General features: G+C 33.9%; 1 protein-coding gene across 1 annotated transcript; it reads right to left on the reverse strand.

The window, feature by feature from the left end:
* Window positions 1–757: 757 nt before the first annotated feature.
* On the reverse strand, window positions 758–6,888 carry LOC124360339. Its single transcript, XM_046813889.1, has 5 exons — window positions 6,735–6,888; window positions 4,027–4,339; window positions 2,105–2,502; window positions 1,526–1,823; window positions 758–1,382 (listed from the first exon to the last, which is right to left on the reverse strand). Exons 1-5 carry the CDS (start codon window positions 6,768–6,770, stop codon window positions 1,042–1,044), a joined length of 1,386 nt encoding a protein of 461 aa, XP_046669845.1. The 5' UTR covers window positions 6,771–6,888; the 3' UTR covers window positions 758–1,041.
* Between the last annotated feature and the right edge of the window lie 10,113 nt (window positions 6,889–17,001).

Genomic DNA, 17,001 nt, shown 5'->3' on the forward strand with positions numbered 1-17,001 from the left:
CTACTGTGGGAATGGCCTCGTAAATTCAAGAGCTTTGGCTGTCCTCTAAGCTAAGGATACATTGGCTGGTTCGTTTTGCAGGACCTTAATGCCTGCAAGTGAATCAATATGTATGTGTGTATACATATATATATATTAATTTATTATATTATATATATATATATATATATATATAGTATTATACAATAAAATTGATTTCAATATTTGCTTATTCAAATGCTATTCAGCTTTTTCTTTGAGCATAAACAGATTTTTACTCCCCTTTTACTCCTGTCTTTTGACATGTCCTTTTAAAGGGCAATTAAAACGAAATACAATGACACCCTTTCTTAATCAAAATTTAATTGATCCACTACACCAACCGTATATTTATTGTATGGTAATACTTTTATGAATATCGAGAAACTATAAAATTCTTCTGTAACTGTAACAACGGGTGAACCTATACATATAACAATTGGATTTCACACTTACATCCTTATTCAAGCAGCATAAAACTAGTATTTGAATGTAAATATTGCTTGTCAAAGGTAATTCACTACAATTGTAATAATACATATAAATAACAGTAGAGTAATAATTATGCTTAATGGAAATGTGTTATATTCGGCTAATTTGATTTAATTCAAATATAAGAAAAATAGTTAACTATATTCAGTGTTTAGATCTTTTTATATGTACCTCAACCTTATGTTCAATATTAAGAGTTACATAAATTTAATATGGCCGTATTTTAAGTAAAAATAAAAACAGTCAGTTACTAGTTACAGTACGAATTTATTACAAACAATGCAGTAAGCCGTTCTGTTACAGATATAAATGTAAGATTTAATTAATGAAAAAATAATAATTTTATATTTAAAATTTAAGCGATGTATTTTCTCTTTAATGAATTTTTATTTTGTTATTGTTCATTGCAATTATGAAAAGGAGTTGATTGGGGTGGTAGACTGTGTCGTGGTGTTGGGTTGAGGAGTGGTCACTGAGTAGACAGTTCCAGAGGTAATGTATATACAGCGCTGCAAGTTGTATAGAGCGACCTCAGCAGAGAGATAAGCGGCCTTGAGTGTGGAGCCACCACAAGGGAAGGTCGGAACCGCTGAAGAAAGTCTGCACGTAGTCGGTGAGAACTGCTACGTTCTTGGAAATGTCAGCATTGCGGTTGGTGTACTCGATGTCAAACTGCCAGGAGACGAGGTTGAAGCAGTTACCAATGGTATTGGGTGCATAAATGTAGCCTCTGGCGGTACAGTTGAGGAGAGCAGCGTTGCCTATACTTGGCATCAGAGAATTCAAATATGAGAAATCTCCGCTGATCTGCCACATCATCTGTTTGGTGTTATTGACAATGGTCTGGTCACATGACAGTGATTGGTTGGCAACTGTAAAATATAAAAATGTTGTCTTTGTTAGCAGGAATTAAACTCAGTGAATTTTGTTCATTCTATAGAACCAAATATAATCTAAAGCAGTTAAAAATTTTTCAAGTTTTAGAAAACGCACAGAAACTGCCAAACCACCTTACCTGAGTTGACCACTGACTGTAGTGACGCAGTGGCGGAAGCTATACAGGCGGAGTCTCCAGGGTTGTCAGACGAAGTTTCGGTGACAGTGTTGTAATAATCGCTTAGGTAGGAGTACATCCTGTTTAGGTAAAAAGATAAGCCTCTGGATTCAATTACGTATGTTTCCAGCGTCTCCTTCTGGAGGTTGTAAAACTTGATCATTTCGTTCTCAACTGCTAACACCTGGTTGTAGTTGATGTTTTGTGCTGTGAGGATCTGGCTGGCCAAAGTTGTATCGTTGTATCCTTTCCACTGGCTCTGTGAAAGAGAAGAGTATAATTTCATGATCCATACACCCATATTTCCAAACCCTCTAATTTCTAATATTAGTAGGTTATGTTTGGATTTAATTTAATTTTGGTTTAATTGAAAGTAATGCGGTTATAAATAATAAAAAGTTGCATAATAGGAAATATTTGGTTTTACAATTTAAAAATGGATTTTGTATATGAACAATTTGTTTCTATAAACTATTAAGAGGCTTTATGTAGGCTTTCAGTGTATTATATTTTACAGTACAACTTAGTTTTAAAAATTACCAATTGATCTGCATATGTCGTTTGGTCGATGTCAGAATCGAGGGCGGAGCATTCTAACAATTTCTGGAGGAACTGAGAGCCTTTGTCGGCGACGGCGGTAGCGGCGTCACTTGCACATCCCACCACCACATTCTGGAAGTAGGTCATGGACGGACTGGGGAATAACGCCTTCTGAGTGGAGTTGGCCACGGTGAAGTAGCTACCAGTCATCGCCTCCACGCAGGACTTGAGCCTGTCAATGGAGTCCTTGTTGGGGTAAGTCTTGGCGCAGGTGTCAATGCGGACCAGGACTTTGTTAAAGGCATTCATGTAGGTGGCATTAATACGGGCCCAAGATTGGTTCAGTCGCTTTAACTTCGAGGAAGCGTCAGCAGCACAGTCATTGTAATTTGAGATTTCTGAAACACAGAATATCTTTAGTGAGAATTTGTATGTTATATAAAGATAAATATAAAGCACATATCAAAGGATTATTCTTAAATGTTGGAAACAAATTCAGAGATACATAGTTTAGTAGAACTGTATTTTTGGCATCTGCTACAGGTTGGCTGGAGAAGTGGTAGTATGTTTGTTATATAGTCCACATGATAAAAATCTAAAAATAAACTGAGCTTTAAACTTTACATGTTGCGCATATGCATCTCTTCAACATGGAAAATATATATAAAAAAACGACAAAAATATGACATTGAGTTCCAGAGTTTTACGTCGAATCAAGTGATCCAGTAACTGTACGTATGTTGTTACTCTGATGGCATTTTGTGTTGTTTAAAATGTATGCCCTTCTTTATTGGTCAAGTCCCATTGACTAAGTGTTGTAGCCTTCACTTTTCTTATTTATGAGCATGAAGTTCTGGTATCAGTAGAATAGATTAAAGAGATGTAAAATAAAAAGAATTGCAGCCGGCTCGGAGTCCAATAAATTATTATAATATTATCAAGTAAAATAAAAAGAGATACAGAGAAAAACACTTAGATGGAAGGGAAGGGTTAATAAAAACCGAAAGAAAGGTTTTTAGAAGGAGTTATGACAACTCACCGAGGTTTGTCTCGCTTCACGCCTGGCACACGAGGTGGCATACCTAGCTCAGATTTTCAGCGATTGTAGGAAGTCTATCGATGCCATGGTCGTTGGCGACACCTCTCTCATTCCACTATAACAGTTACTGGCATCGGGAGTAGTTCAAGGGATTCCATTTGTCTTGTTGAATGACCGCTCACGCTCTAGTTCATATCGAGAAGGCCTCCGTCACGATACCAATAGGGTTCAAAGGGACAACGAGATCTACACTATGTTTAGAGCGAATGACCGTTCACATTAGGTCATACCGAGGCCTCTTTCAAAACGGTATTGCTAGGTACCGCCTCCAGTCCACGGTCTCTCAGACAGAAACCACGCTTTATCAACCGGCCAATAGGAGAAGTATCTCCTCATCTGACGTCAGACTAGTGTATATATTTCTTTGCATCGATAGTATAAATGCCAAAACAAACTAATCTAAGTATTGCATCTAAAAATTACTCTAAGCCAAGATATTTGTAAATATTATACAGTCTACGATTGATTTTGTGAGAAATCATCAAACTAAATTATTCTTTCCTATAAAAAAATGCAAAACGTCCATACTCTTTAAAATTAATTGTGAAGTACAAGTAATTGATTGGAGTAGAGTAGACACCTTAACGTAATGTAGTAATTCTATAATAAAGATTAGTACTACATACTGCAAAAATTGATAAATATCTACAACTATCCCTCTAAGAGAGGGGATAGGAGTACAAAGAAAGTTTGTAATATTGTGGAAGCAAAGAATTTTATGAATATACTGTAATCTTTTAGAGTTGAAATATTTTAACTTTAGAAGAGACAACATAAAAATACATTGTAATAATTCTTATTTTAGTTATAAACTACAGGTTACCGTCAGCAATAGCCTTGGACATGTAGTCAGAGATTCCATTGACGCAGCCCTCAGCATCTGTGCCGGCCATCATCTGCTGCGCGGTGAGCAGTTCCTGCGCTTGGAACTCTACAATTTTGCTGAGACTATTGCTGAGACTTGCAGCCAGACTGGAGACTGCGGCTACAGCTGCCAGGTTTGTCTGCCGCTCCTCCTCCAACACGCGGCTAGGGAAGTACAGATGCCATGCTCTGATGTCCGTTTTCTTCCAGTAGACGTAATCAGTAACATTGGTGTCTGCAGACTGCGAGTTCACTACGCTGCTGGTCAGGCACTGTTGATCAAACACTTATTTCAGTTGTGATGTAAATTTGTGACGTGTCCAATTAGAAAGGTAGCCTACACGTCATCGACCTTGAGACCACAATTAGAAACATCCTTTTAATATGGAAAGAACTAATAGTATGAATCTTACGTTTATAGAGAATACAGAGTTTACATAGTACAGACCATAATTATATTAGGCTATGTACATACCAAAAGGTACCTGAGGCTAAGTCAGTACCATAATTATAGTTGTATCAATTTTAAGTGAGAACTTATTATCATAATTCTATGTTAAAGAATAAAAGTTTTATACTTGTTAGTAGAGTTTTGTTTGTAGTAAACGAAAGTAGCTCGAATTCTTTACTGGCTTAAAGATAAAATGTTTAGTCTCACTTGGTACCAAATATTGTAAATAAATAAATAAATAATATATATATATATATATATATACGTAGTATAAGTTACATTTTTAAACATTTGGGAAGGGAACTAATGTTTGATACGTATAAAAGTATCGGAAGTTTATTTAATTCTTTTGAAGTTTGATTGGCAAGAACAGAATATAACATTCAATCTATTTTAAAAGTCCTATACTATATTATTTAAATGTTTTGAATTTAATTTTGTTAAGTGTTAAAAGTGTTGTTAATTTTGCAGTTAGCTTTTTACTCAATGAAATACGGTAATATATATTTTCAAATCATGACGTTTGAAGTAATTAATGGATGTCTGTCTCTAATAAATACTAATGAATTATATATTTTGAGTATTTAAGAATATTCATTAAATACTAACTTTCTTCTATAGAGGGAGGATATATAATTTAGCAAAAATAAAACAACCAAAACAAAAGAAGTAATTGACGAAAATAACTAAAGTACAATAATATTAATTTTTAGATTGTATTAAATAATTTGGTTCATAGTGAAAGCTTCTCCTAAAACCCATATACTTCTTTGTTTGAAGTTTGTCATTGAAAATGTAATGTTTGAAAGGATTACAGGATTTCGGACATTTGTCATCTTTATATGTTATAAAAAGTATAACACGGCATTTCGAGGATTTAAATCTACAATCCTTTTCAGGTATAAAAATCCGTAACATATAAGCATGCGCATAAAATTTAAAAGGACGGCACTGGACTATCGGTTAAAAAAGTTAACTGATATATAACGATAGTAGAAGTCCGAAACCCTATTATTCAATATGGTTATCTAAGTACAGTCTAATTTACGAGTGTAGTCATATCCAAAAAACGTCTCATAACTGCTAAATCGAATAGATAATAATAATATTGCTGGATAATTATGAAGCCGGCCAACATGATGCGTGTGGTCAAGAGCTGAAAATGTATAAAATTACCTCTAGTGACAGTGACATATTGTTAAATAATGAATAAATTCCGGCCAATTAGTAAAATTAGTCTATGTCTAGATTTGGTAGTTTCATTTAATTGTCCAAAGTAAATTTTGGAAAACAATAGAAAATAGTCTATGTTGGTGAGCTAATATAGAAAGTGTTCCAAATGTTGTGGTCTTTGGGGTCCATTAGGGGTCTTTTAAACTATAAGAGATACAGCAAGGATTAAATGGATAAAGTAGTGCGTAATAACAAGATCAACAAAATAATGTGGTTAAATTGATTATTGGTTGCGTCGTTCACTCACTGACCTCAAAAACTAATTTAGGTCAACAAATTTCAAACTGTCACAGCTCTCTTATTAGTACCCATACTGAAACAAAAGCAGATGTAGAGTTTAAGTAAATTTTTTTAACCGTCACAAACTATTTTTTTAATAAATGAAAAGAAAGTATATTTTTACCGATTTCAAAAATACAATATTAACAATATACCTTCATCCTTGTTTTTATCAGATAATTCATAAAAACCCGTTTTTGTATGGTTTTGTGAAGGGAAATCTTAGTCTACTATTGCAATAGTTGGTAGACCAGACTGAAATGCACTGCACACAGTGTTGGAATCGGCTGTTTAATTAAATATAGAACATATGTGACAAGATCGGTCTTAAAATTACGTTTAATGACATTTTTGTGACTGATTAACACAATAGCTTGTTAGTTTTTAAGTTTTACCATTTTCCATAGTTATATAAAAACTAAATCTCATAATGAAAATAATGAAAGCATATTCTATTATTACTGTTTATTTCTTCTGAAAGGTTTCTGTTTGTTGAACAAAACAAAAGATAATCTCTTACAAGAAATTTAAATGTGAGTATTAGATACAACTTGAAAGTGTTGTTTTTTGAAAAATATTTTGAATTTGCTTACAGTATGGCAAATTAAAGCAATAGAATTTACGAGTGCATGAATTGTTAACTGAGAATATTATTCCAGATATAGGCTTACGTGAGGCCAACTTTAGGATATGCGGTTACTCACCAAAGCCACGAGTCCGAGAACAATTCCAGCTGTCATCTTAGAGCCAAGTATGCTTCCAAGTCTGTAGTCTGGTATATTCTGCCCATCAGACTTACCGTAATTTATATAGCATCCACCTAATTGCCTAATTTCCCCGATTTCCTTATGGCAAAATAATCTTTTAAGATTAAAAATCTAGATATCTGCTATCTTATCATGACTTTCTTGCAAGACTCGGAGAGTGCTTCTTTTATAAAATTACTAATGATGATTCGTTAATCATTTTACAAGAGCTAGATAATAGATAACCAGGTAGATAGTCTGTTAGTCATGCATCGTTTTATTTTTAATGGTATTCTGAGAAGGAAAACTTGTGATAATTGTAGTTAATCTCTTTAATACATTCTTCCTTTAACCTTTGTCTCAAGAGGGAAAGGGCTTTGGTTACATATAACCCATATTGCTATTTGAATCAATGAATTCGTCAGCCTAGGTGAAGTATGTTTTTGTCGATAAGTTATGCAAGTAAATAATGACTGCTTACGATCTATTATACTTGAAATGTAAGTGGGTAGGTTTTATAAATCTCCAATAAATAATTAAAGTACTAACTGTACCCCACGGCTTCCCAAAAATTCCTCTTAAATAACAAAGGCATCATGGGCATACCCATTTTAATATCATCCCAAGCTTTCATTAAATAAATAATATCTTTAAGAAGATTTTCTCATCTCATGATCACCTTTAGAATATTTGGTCAATTTTTCGGGACCATGGCGTTTGAAGGATGGAACTTATACAAATGTCATTGAAATAATAACTACATGTTTTATTGTTAAATATCTCAAAAGATTTCACTATCAATAAAAATATTTCAGGCTGCTTTTGAGGAACTTGTATATGACTTTTGAAACAGAAGTGGGTATACTAATGTAGGTGTAGGGGAGAGTTGGACAAAACGGGATAGTCGGATAAAATGTGATACTGGGCCTAGGGACCAAACTAGTGCTGCTACCACGCGGGAATTGCCAGAAACCTGTTCTCAGCCGCCATGACAGCACTCTTAGTCGACCACTTAGTCTCAGCGCTTCATAATTTGGAGCTGCACATTTTTAAAGTTTCTAACAGAGTTTTCCTTGACTTTGTAGTTTTATTGTTGACATTCGTCATCCTCTAGTGCCTACAGACATATGAATAAGTTTCTGGTAAGTGCAACTGTTTGTTTCTTATTTAATTGCAATCGTTTTCATGTGTGACTCTTTTAGTTCAACTGAACAGTTTTAGTGTCAGCCATGTTTGATTTAATCAGTGTAATAGTTGGACAAGATGAGATACTTTTGAGTCTGACAAAACGGGGATAGGGCTTTTAGTATCCCGTTTTGACCAACCATTTTGATGATTTCTATTGCTCTGTTGCCTGTTAGCCTACCTTATAATAAAAAAACAATCCTTAAAAGATTTAAGCCAAGATTTATTCAAACAGTTTGGTTTTTAAGGGCTCAGTAGGCCCAATCAAAATAATCATAATAGTCTAATAAATAATAATAATAATAGTCTAAATTGGCTTGATTTTTAAAGCTCATTTAATTTTTTAACTTAATTTATTACTGAAGCTTATAATAAGGTTCAAATGTGAATCTCGGTACTTCACCTTTTAAACCCACAGGTTTTGATACAAATGAAACTTACTTAGCCAGATTGTTTCCTAATCCTAGCGTGAAAAACTATAAGTTTTTGTTGTTACAGACAATACATGCCTCCGAAATATCAAAGGATCTCTACCAGAAACAGTTGGAGTGAAGTAAGCATGGCTGAGGCTGTCAAAAGCGGTGCTAGATGGAACTATGGGCTTTAAGAAAGCAGCCACCTCGTACGGTGTTCCCAAAAGTACACTTGAAAGAAAGGTAAGAAAAGCTCGTTCAAATAGTTTAACACCAAACTGAAGTTGCTGCAGTGAAGAAATTAGGCAGATTTGAGACAGTTTTTAATCATAATCAAGAAATCCAGCTTGTTGATCATGTTTTAGCCTTAGAAGAAAGGTTATTTGGAATAACACTAACTGACCTAGGCATCCTTGCGTTTGAGCTTGCCGAGAGAAATAATATTGAGCACAATTTCAGCAAAGAAGATAAGATAGCAGGAAAGAGTTGGCTATATTCATTTTCTTAGCAGAAACAAAAATATTTTGTCTCAGAAATCCTGAAAGATACCAGTATGGCCAGAGCAAAAGGTTTCAACCGCCAAGCTGTCACAAATATTTTTAAACTGTTAGGTTCTCTTATTGAAAAATACAGATTTTCGTCTAATGACATTTACAATGTAGATTAAACGGGCATTCTCACAGTTCTTAACAAGCCCTCAAAGGTGCTAGCAATGCGAGGCAAAAATCAAGTTGGTTGCTTATCTTCTGCTGAACGGGGAGTCCTTGGTTACTGTTGAGACTTGTATCAGTGCAGCTGGAGTGTATGTCTCACCAATGTTTGTCTTTCCTCGGGTCAAGGAAAACCCAAGGCTTATGGACGATGCTTTACCAGGTTCTTTTGCAGTTTACCATAAGTCCGGCTGGATCAATAAGGATACATTCATTACTTGGTTTAAGAAATTTGTTTGAATTTTTCCAATCCTAGCCCTGAGAAGCCAGTATTGTTGCTGCTTGATGGGCACTGTAGTAACACCAAAAGCTTAGAACTCATCATCTTGGCAAGGGAAAATAATGTAATTATGCTTAACAATTCCCCCTCACACAACCCATCGCTTACAGCCTCTTGACGTCTGCTTTATGGCTCCACTCAGCACATATTATGAACAAGAGGTCCGTAAATGGTTGTTTCAACCATCCAGGTAGGTGCGTCACCATTTATGAGGTTGCAAAACTGTTTAAAGTTCCATTTTCTATAGCCGCTACTGTGGAAACTGCAGTAAATGGGTTCCTTAAAACTGGTAAAAGTCCATACAATCCGGATATCTTTCCAAAATAATATTTTTGCGCCCTCATTAACCACAGATCCATTCTATACCAGATGTTCAAAACATCAACCACCTTCAACCAAATGAAGTAAATAGGCTTGCGTCAAGTGAATTGCAGTATCTACAGGTAGAATTGCCAAACCTGCCCAAGGAACCTTCAAACACTGTGCCCCCAGAGCAATGCGACCACAATTGCAATAGTTGACCAGCCATCAACTTCAACAGGGGACAAAAGCTTAGGACTAACTTATTATCGTCGTCCGAACCTACCATTTTAAATTTCTACTAAAAGTGTTCTTCCAGTACCTGAAGAGGAAGGACCTCGCCCAAAAAAAAAAAAGAATTGACAAGAATAAAGGAAAAACTGCTGTGATAACACTATCCCCTTATAAGACTGAGTTAGAGCAAGTTGAAAGTGAAAGAAATGAGGAAGAAAAAGAAAGAATTAAGAAAATAAAAAGCTACAAAAAGGCCTTGTTCAAATCTATCCTAAAAGCTAAAAATCAGAATAAAACTATCTCTGGTTTTGAAAAATGGAATTAAAAGCAGTGACAAATCTAGGAAATTCCCAGCTGGTAATAAGAATAGAATGGCGTCGTCTCCTGAAGATGAAGATGAGAGAGAAGAAGCATGCATTGTTTGCAATGCCCTCTACCTCGATTCAAAGGGCGGTGAAGGTTGGATCCAATGTTTCTGGTTGCAAAGCATGGGCCCACAATGCTTGTGCTAAAGCAGAAGAAGACGATGACACGTTTCTTTGTGACGTTTGTGTAGTCATAAAATATAAGAACATTCTTTCAAATTGTAAAAAACCAAATAGAGTTGCTAAACAATTTATTTTTTAGGAAGCTAAATAGCTTGTTTTTAAGTTATGAAACTTTTTTCAAATTTAGTAGAAAATCCTTGTCCCGTTTTATCAAACCAAGGTTGGATAAAAGGCGATCTGTAACCTTTGACATAATCCTTTTTTTCAATGTGTTAAAATTGTCAGAATTATCTAAAAATATGTTGTGTTCTTTAATAAATAATATATTAAAAAAATAACATGATTTGGCGTTTTTCTTACCACACACACACACACACACACACACACACACACACACACACACACACATATATATATATATATATATATATATATATATCATCTGAAACTCGGAAACGGCTACAACGATTTTCATGAAATTTTGTGTGCAGGGGGTTTTGGGGCGATAAACCGATCTTTTCATTGTTAGAAAACATTGTTTTATTCTTGCTTTCAATCAATAAAAAACTCCTACAAAGCCAATATTTATTTATTTTTGTATTTCTTTGTTTACGTTCTATAGTAAATGATATGTGGTAAATTACATCTGACGTATCATTGACGAATACCTCACAGATTATGTTTCATCAGAAATGCCAAAAAATAAAAAAGATTTTATATAAATTTACGAGGGTTCACACCGAAAGGAAAATATAAATTTATGAATAATTTAAGTCCTTTTAAAATTAAATCTATTTGTCTATTTCATATACTTCGTCCTACACGTACTACTAAATTCCAATGCCTGCAAACCTTAACTAACATTATACGAGCAGAAAGGTCTCAATGTTTCACAAAGACGTGCGACACAACGTGTAGCTACTGAAAATAACGAACAACGATATATATATATATATATATATATATATATATATATATATATATATATATATATAATATTTATGATTATGTTAGATATTAATAGAAATATCTACCTACATCATGGCTATTTCACTGTCCTCATTCATATCCTCATTTGTATTCTCGGAAAGTATGAATTATTACAGTGAACTTGGTACAATACAATATACGTCTTTGATTTAGATCTGTCTACGCTATATTATCTTACTTTGTTCCATACGTGTGTTTATATACCTAATACGTGTAATAAGTATCATGTCTCTCATCAGTGTAAATTGAAATCGTTCTCGTATGATTCTTTTACTAACGAGTGGCTTCTCATTTTTATTTCCCAAGCGTTAGAAAAGCCTACTATTTGAGGTGCATCGATATTATATTATTCGCACGATATAGACAGATCAAAATATCAAATTTCAAATAAAGACTAAATTTTCACGAATCTTCGTTTTTGTATGAGAATCAAAGAGTTTGATAATAATAACGCATATTACTCGATAAGATTCGGCTAAAAGTTAGGAAACACTTTAAAATTGGTCTAATAAATCACCATATTAACGAGAAAACCGAGTGTGGTGTTCCTCAGGGTTCCATACTTGGTCCTCTCTTGTTTGTGTTGTACGTTAATGACGGTACTATTACACTGCAAGTCCCACATGTATGCTGATGACCTCCAGATATATGTCCGCGTTAACACACACCAAATCGATGATGGCATTACCATGATCAACTCTGATATAAAAAATGTACTGGACTGCACTAGTATAAACATGGACTTAAACTAAACCACGAAAAAACTAAACCAATTGTGATTTCTCATAACCGCTCTCGATCTTTGATCGATTTTACATCTATACGAAACGTTACTGTGAATGGAACTGTACTACCTTATTACGATAAAGTTAAGAACTTAGGACTGACAATAAATTGTACTCTTAGCTGGACTGATGCAGTGACAGAGACTTGTAAGAAAGTTTTTGCATCAATACATTCCCTGAAAAAACTGCAGAGGTTTTTGCCGCTTCACATAAAACTGTTGTTGGTTAAAGTACTCATACTGCCTCATTTTTCTTACTGTAATAGTGTGATGAACGACATGACTGTGACTTTGGGCGAAAAACTCCAGAGAACCCAAAATTATTGCATACAATGCATATCTCATAAGATATGCATTTGATCTCAGGAGGGATGAGCATATAACGCCATATTATATTAATTCAAAGATCTTGAAGTTAAATGACCTCAGATCAATAAAAATCTTAACATTGGTCCATTCAATTTTAAATTCTGGCTTTCCAAATTATTTCTTAAACGATTTCCAATTTGTCTCTCAAAGTGGTGTGGATAGAACTCGCTCTGGTTCGTCTGTGCTCCGCATGCCGTTGCACAGAACTACTGTATATGACAAGTCTTTTGTAGTAACGGCATGTCGTCTGTGGAATTCCCTTCCTCGTACCATAACACCATTAGAGAGTCGTCCTCGGTTCGTGGCGTCGCTGAGGGAGCACTATCTGGGGCAGATGGTTGGGGCGGGGTCGGCATAGGTCTCTTTCGCTGGGGTTGCACTGGCATGAGTAGTTGTGTGTGTGAGGGTAGTGTGTTTGTAATATTCATTATATAAAAGTATATGTTTTTGTCTGACTATGTGTTTAAAAATAAGTATATATACCTTTTTAATCATTATATATTTTTTAGTTTATATTCTTCAATAAAGTTGTACTTTTTGTTATTCATATTTAAAATGTTTACAGCAAAATATTTAGTTTTATTATTATTTAAAAAATAAGAATATTTGTTATAGCTACTATATGAGGTTAAATGTAAGAAAGGGCCATGAGGCCCTAATTTCGCCTCAAATAAAGAAATATTTCATTTCATTTCAGACACGCAATCTCGTAGAGTTCGGGTTTCTGAAAACACAAATAGGAGCCATGCTCTTCTCATGGCTCATTCCTCTATCCGCACGATTATACAGCTTCCTGGTCGATGTGCCAAAAACTGTACTCCACATTATATGTGTTTAGTTACAAAATCTGTAACCATTGTCGATCGGATTATCTTCAGTCACTATAAAGGAGCTTTAAGTGGACTGCACCCTCTTACAAATTTCACTTAGATTAACTTCCGAAGTGGAGGTTACATTGGGTGCGTGATGACGTTTAAATCTTTTAAGGTCTCTTCAGAAAATTAGTTTCGAAGGTTCCTTCCCCCCTCGAAAAAACTAATCAACGAGCAAATAGTGATATCCACAAGAGTTTTATTTCTATGAAAATTGTGTGTCCTTTTACAACGTTAATTGCATCCTTTAAACTTAAAAAATGCAATTGTTTTGAAATAAAAACTTTGAATTGGTTTATTATTACATAAAAAACCAAAATGTTCATGAGGTTTACATTAATTCGTGTAATACCTTATGTTATTCAGGTTATACTAAACGTTATATTTTTGTATTTTTAAGCTATGAGTGTTTGCCCTATTGTCTCCGTACAAACAATTAGTACGTTTATAATAAAGGTGAGTCTTTTTTAATAAATACTCGTACTTAAAAATAACTAATACAACGGAATATCAAAGGATCCTACAGAACTTCAAGAAATTCTTACTAAATAACATAACTTAATTCCGTGTGTAACTGTGTTACATGATGATTTATTTACCTTATTGCGATGTATTTACCTTAATACCAATGTTAAATTATCATAATTTATTCCTTTTGGTTCCAAAACCAATAACGTTCTTTGTTGAACACAACGGAACTCATGTGCCAAGTTAAACTATCTGGAGAGATAGTAAAAGGGCCATACGGTACGATTTTAAAAAGTCTTTGCCGTGTCTTTAAGAAATAAATATTTGATGATTCGCGTAAGTAACAAAATGAAAGTTCTTATATATTGAAAAAGATTAGAGATTGCAAAGTTGTTTAAATTACCATCTTCTTATAAATAAAAATGAATGATAAAATGTGTTGCTAAGTGGTAATCTTGAGAACGGTTTAACGAATTTTACTAATTTTTATTGTTACATATTCGTTGACATTCGAGGAAGGTTCATACGAAGAGAAAGATCGGAAAGGTTGCCTGGAATATTTAAAAAAAAAAAAAGAAAAAAAAAAAAAAAAAAAAACGGTAGTATTAATGTTTAAAACTATAATCTAACTGACAATAAACATCTTTTGAAACTTTCAATTGAAATTTGACAAAGAGGTCGAAAAATTTTGTTTAGTATAGTTTATGACAGTGATTAATCAGCATTGATGCCGATAGCAAAGTTCAAAGTTTATATCTCAATTTTAATCTAGATTGCAACATTAACTAGTTTAAAATATTTAATGCATTTTAAATACTTTTTAAACACTGTTAGAAACAAAAATCATAGAAGAAAGCTATAAATGTTTTCAAATAAGGTACTCGAATCTGGTAGGCTATCTTCATTTTGCGATATGGCATTTCTACACTGGCTTAAGGAAAAAGCAGAAAATGAGTACTAACATGCCTCAATGATCTATTATTTCCAAGACTAGTACAACAAACATCCAGGCGAAAAACATTATAAGCTATTATTTTGAAATGTTGCATGAAATTGATAACGCTTATTCCTTTATACCAGAAGTAGAAAGGATTCCCACCTAGGAATTTCCGTAATAGCGATCTCACTTCTACGTTTGTATGCATATTTTTCTTCATTGGGACAAGGAAAGCTATGGCACTGGAATTATCTTAAACCAAAAGTAGACGTTTCTTAACTGATATAGAATACCGAGAGCTACATAGTGTATATTTGTTGTATCGGGGTTATAAGGTAAACTGAACTGTGTCATAAGCGAATTTAAACATCAGTGTGCAGGCCTCTCTGTTCAGGATATTTTCTCAAATTTTCTCCGAATTCTCCAACTTTTTGTTACAGCAGAAAGTTAAGATTTGGTACATCTGCATAAAAATAAAACATTCATAGGGATTGAAATATGTTGCAACCACTAGAAGATCTATATTTTTTTATACTTCTCGATATTTTAGAAAGATGGAATTTGACACTCGAGTCTCTTATGGTCTTAACGGACAAATAAATTGTTTGTTATGATGACCAACCAAGCATAGAGATTTGAAATGAGGTTAAAACACATAGAATACAAATTTGTTTTCTATTTCCCGATGTCCCAGAAAGATAAAATTTGACAAACATATATGTTCCTCATAACTTAAATGGAAAACATAAAGCGTGTTCACGAAGATAAACCACCCATAAGGCTTACAAAGTTATTCTCACTGTCTCATCAGGTGCACAATTTATCACACTTAATTGAGATTACACTTAGTTTTATAGTCTAGGTGCCTCTGATGTCTAAATGACGCGAATAGTTCTTTTTTATTTTATTCGTCGCCGGCTTTTCTAGATCTCTTGAGACGGACTCCAGAATTCAGGAATAAAGTCTGTGACAGTGTCAGACTTCGGACACTGCTCTAAGCGGAATGTAAAACGGAGATGATCTATCACTCACAAGAATATCAGACCGGAAGTAAATTACAATGGCTGGAAGTAGTTACTTTTCAACCGAAGAAGATTTTTCAGATGTACGCATGTGTACATTTTCTGGTAATTCTTGGCAACAATAAAAATACTACTACGTTATCAGAAATGCCTTAAACCAAAAGTAGATTAAATGTCCTGAAGTAGATACACCTTTCAGACCAACGCAAAGTTTGCATGTATATTGTCTTGATCGGAGCAACGATGTCATGACACTATTGGGGCACCGGGAATAAGTTAGATCGGATGAAGATTACAAGGAACTAAAGTAGACAATATTTTTATTAAAGTAGGTTTATTTCTCAGACCTAATATGCATATATTTTCCATGGAAACAAGGCAAACTCTACTATGGCAAGTAAAATATAATAGATTCAAGATAGAAACGTTTCTTCATGAGCATAAAAACTGTTTCAGTTTTCGACTTTAACGCTCATAACCATTGATCATCACTTATTTTCAGGAGCTTTTACCTCGCTATTTAAAAATCATATGTCTGCGCCGTGGGTAACTGCTAGTAATTTAATAAAAATGATAACATCGTGGAGACATTTTGCCCTTCAAATTTATTCATTCACCAACAAGTACAAGGATAGAAATTGACTCATTATGTTTTTGATTTGTCATTCATTTCCAAATATTGTATAATCTATGAGAGCTTTAGTGGCTGATAACAGACATTTTAACTGTTACTTTTCGCCAATCGTTTAAAATAGGAGTGGTGGATTGTTTGTGAAATCACGGAACCGCTGTGTACTCGCAATGTTTTAGGTTAGTTGAAATTTATATTTTAACATTCAATTTATCGAATTTGTAGATTGACACTCGTCTTTTCGGCAATGTCTTTCTTTACTTTCTCCATGTTTCATTTAATTTGTTAGAGTTGTTAAATGATGAAGAGACCAGATGTCAGTTTTTTTTTAATGAGAATAATGAGAATAATGATTTATTCCATAATAACTAAACAATTAAATAACATTACAAAACCTCGGAATTACACTGCCACGATTTCCAGTTATGTGGCAGCGCACCTAAAAATATAATATATAAATAAACAAACAGAGTCCAGTCCATCACTTTAACTGTCATCTTCTGTGTAGCTTTAACTAAATAAAATACACCTTTAAAGATATA

Source organism: Homalodisca vitripennis, chromosome 4, assembly GCF_021130785.1.
Source record: "Homalodisca vitripennis isolate AUS2020 chromosome 4, UT_GWSS_2.1, whole genome shotgun sequence".
Lineage (NCBI taxonomy): Eukaryota > Metazoa > Arthropoda > Insecta > Hemiptera > Cicadellidae > Homalodisca > Homalodisca vitripennis.

Coding starts and splice junctions, on each gene's coding strand:
- LOC124360339 (XM_046813889.1), bottom strand. CDS start 6,770: ATGACAGCTGGAATTGTTCTCGGACTCGTGGCTTTG. Junction 2,503..4,026: donor GTCCAAGGCTATTGCTGACG/GTAACCTGTAGT, acceptor TCTGTGTTTCAG/AAATCTCAAATTACAATGAC. Junction 1,824..2,104: donor CGACATATGCAGATCAATTG/GTAATTTTTAAA, acceptor TCTCTTTCACAG/AGCCAGTGGAAAGGATACAA.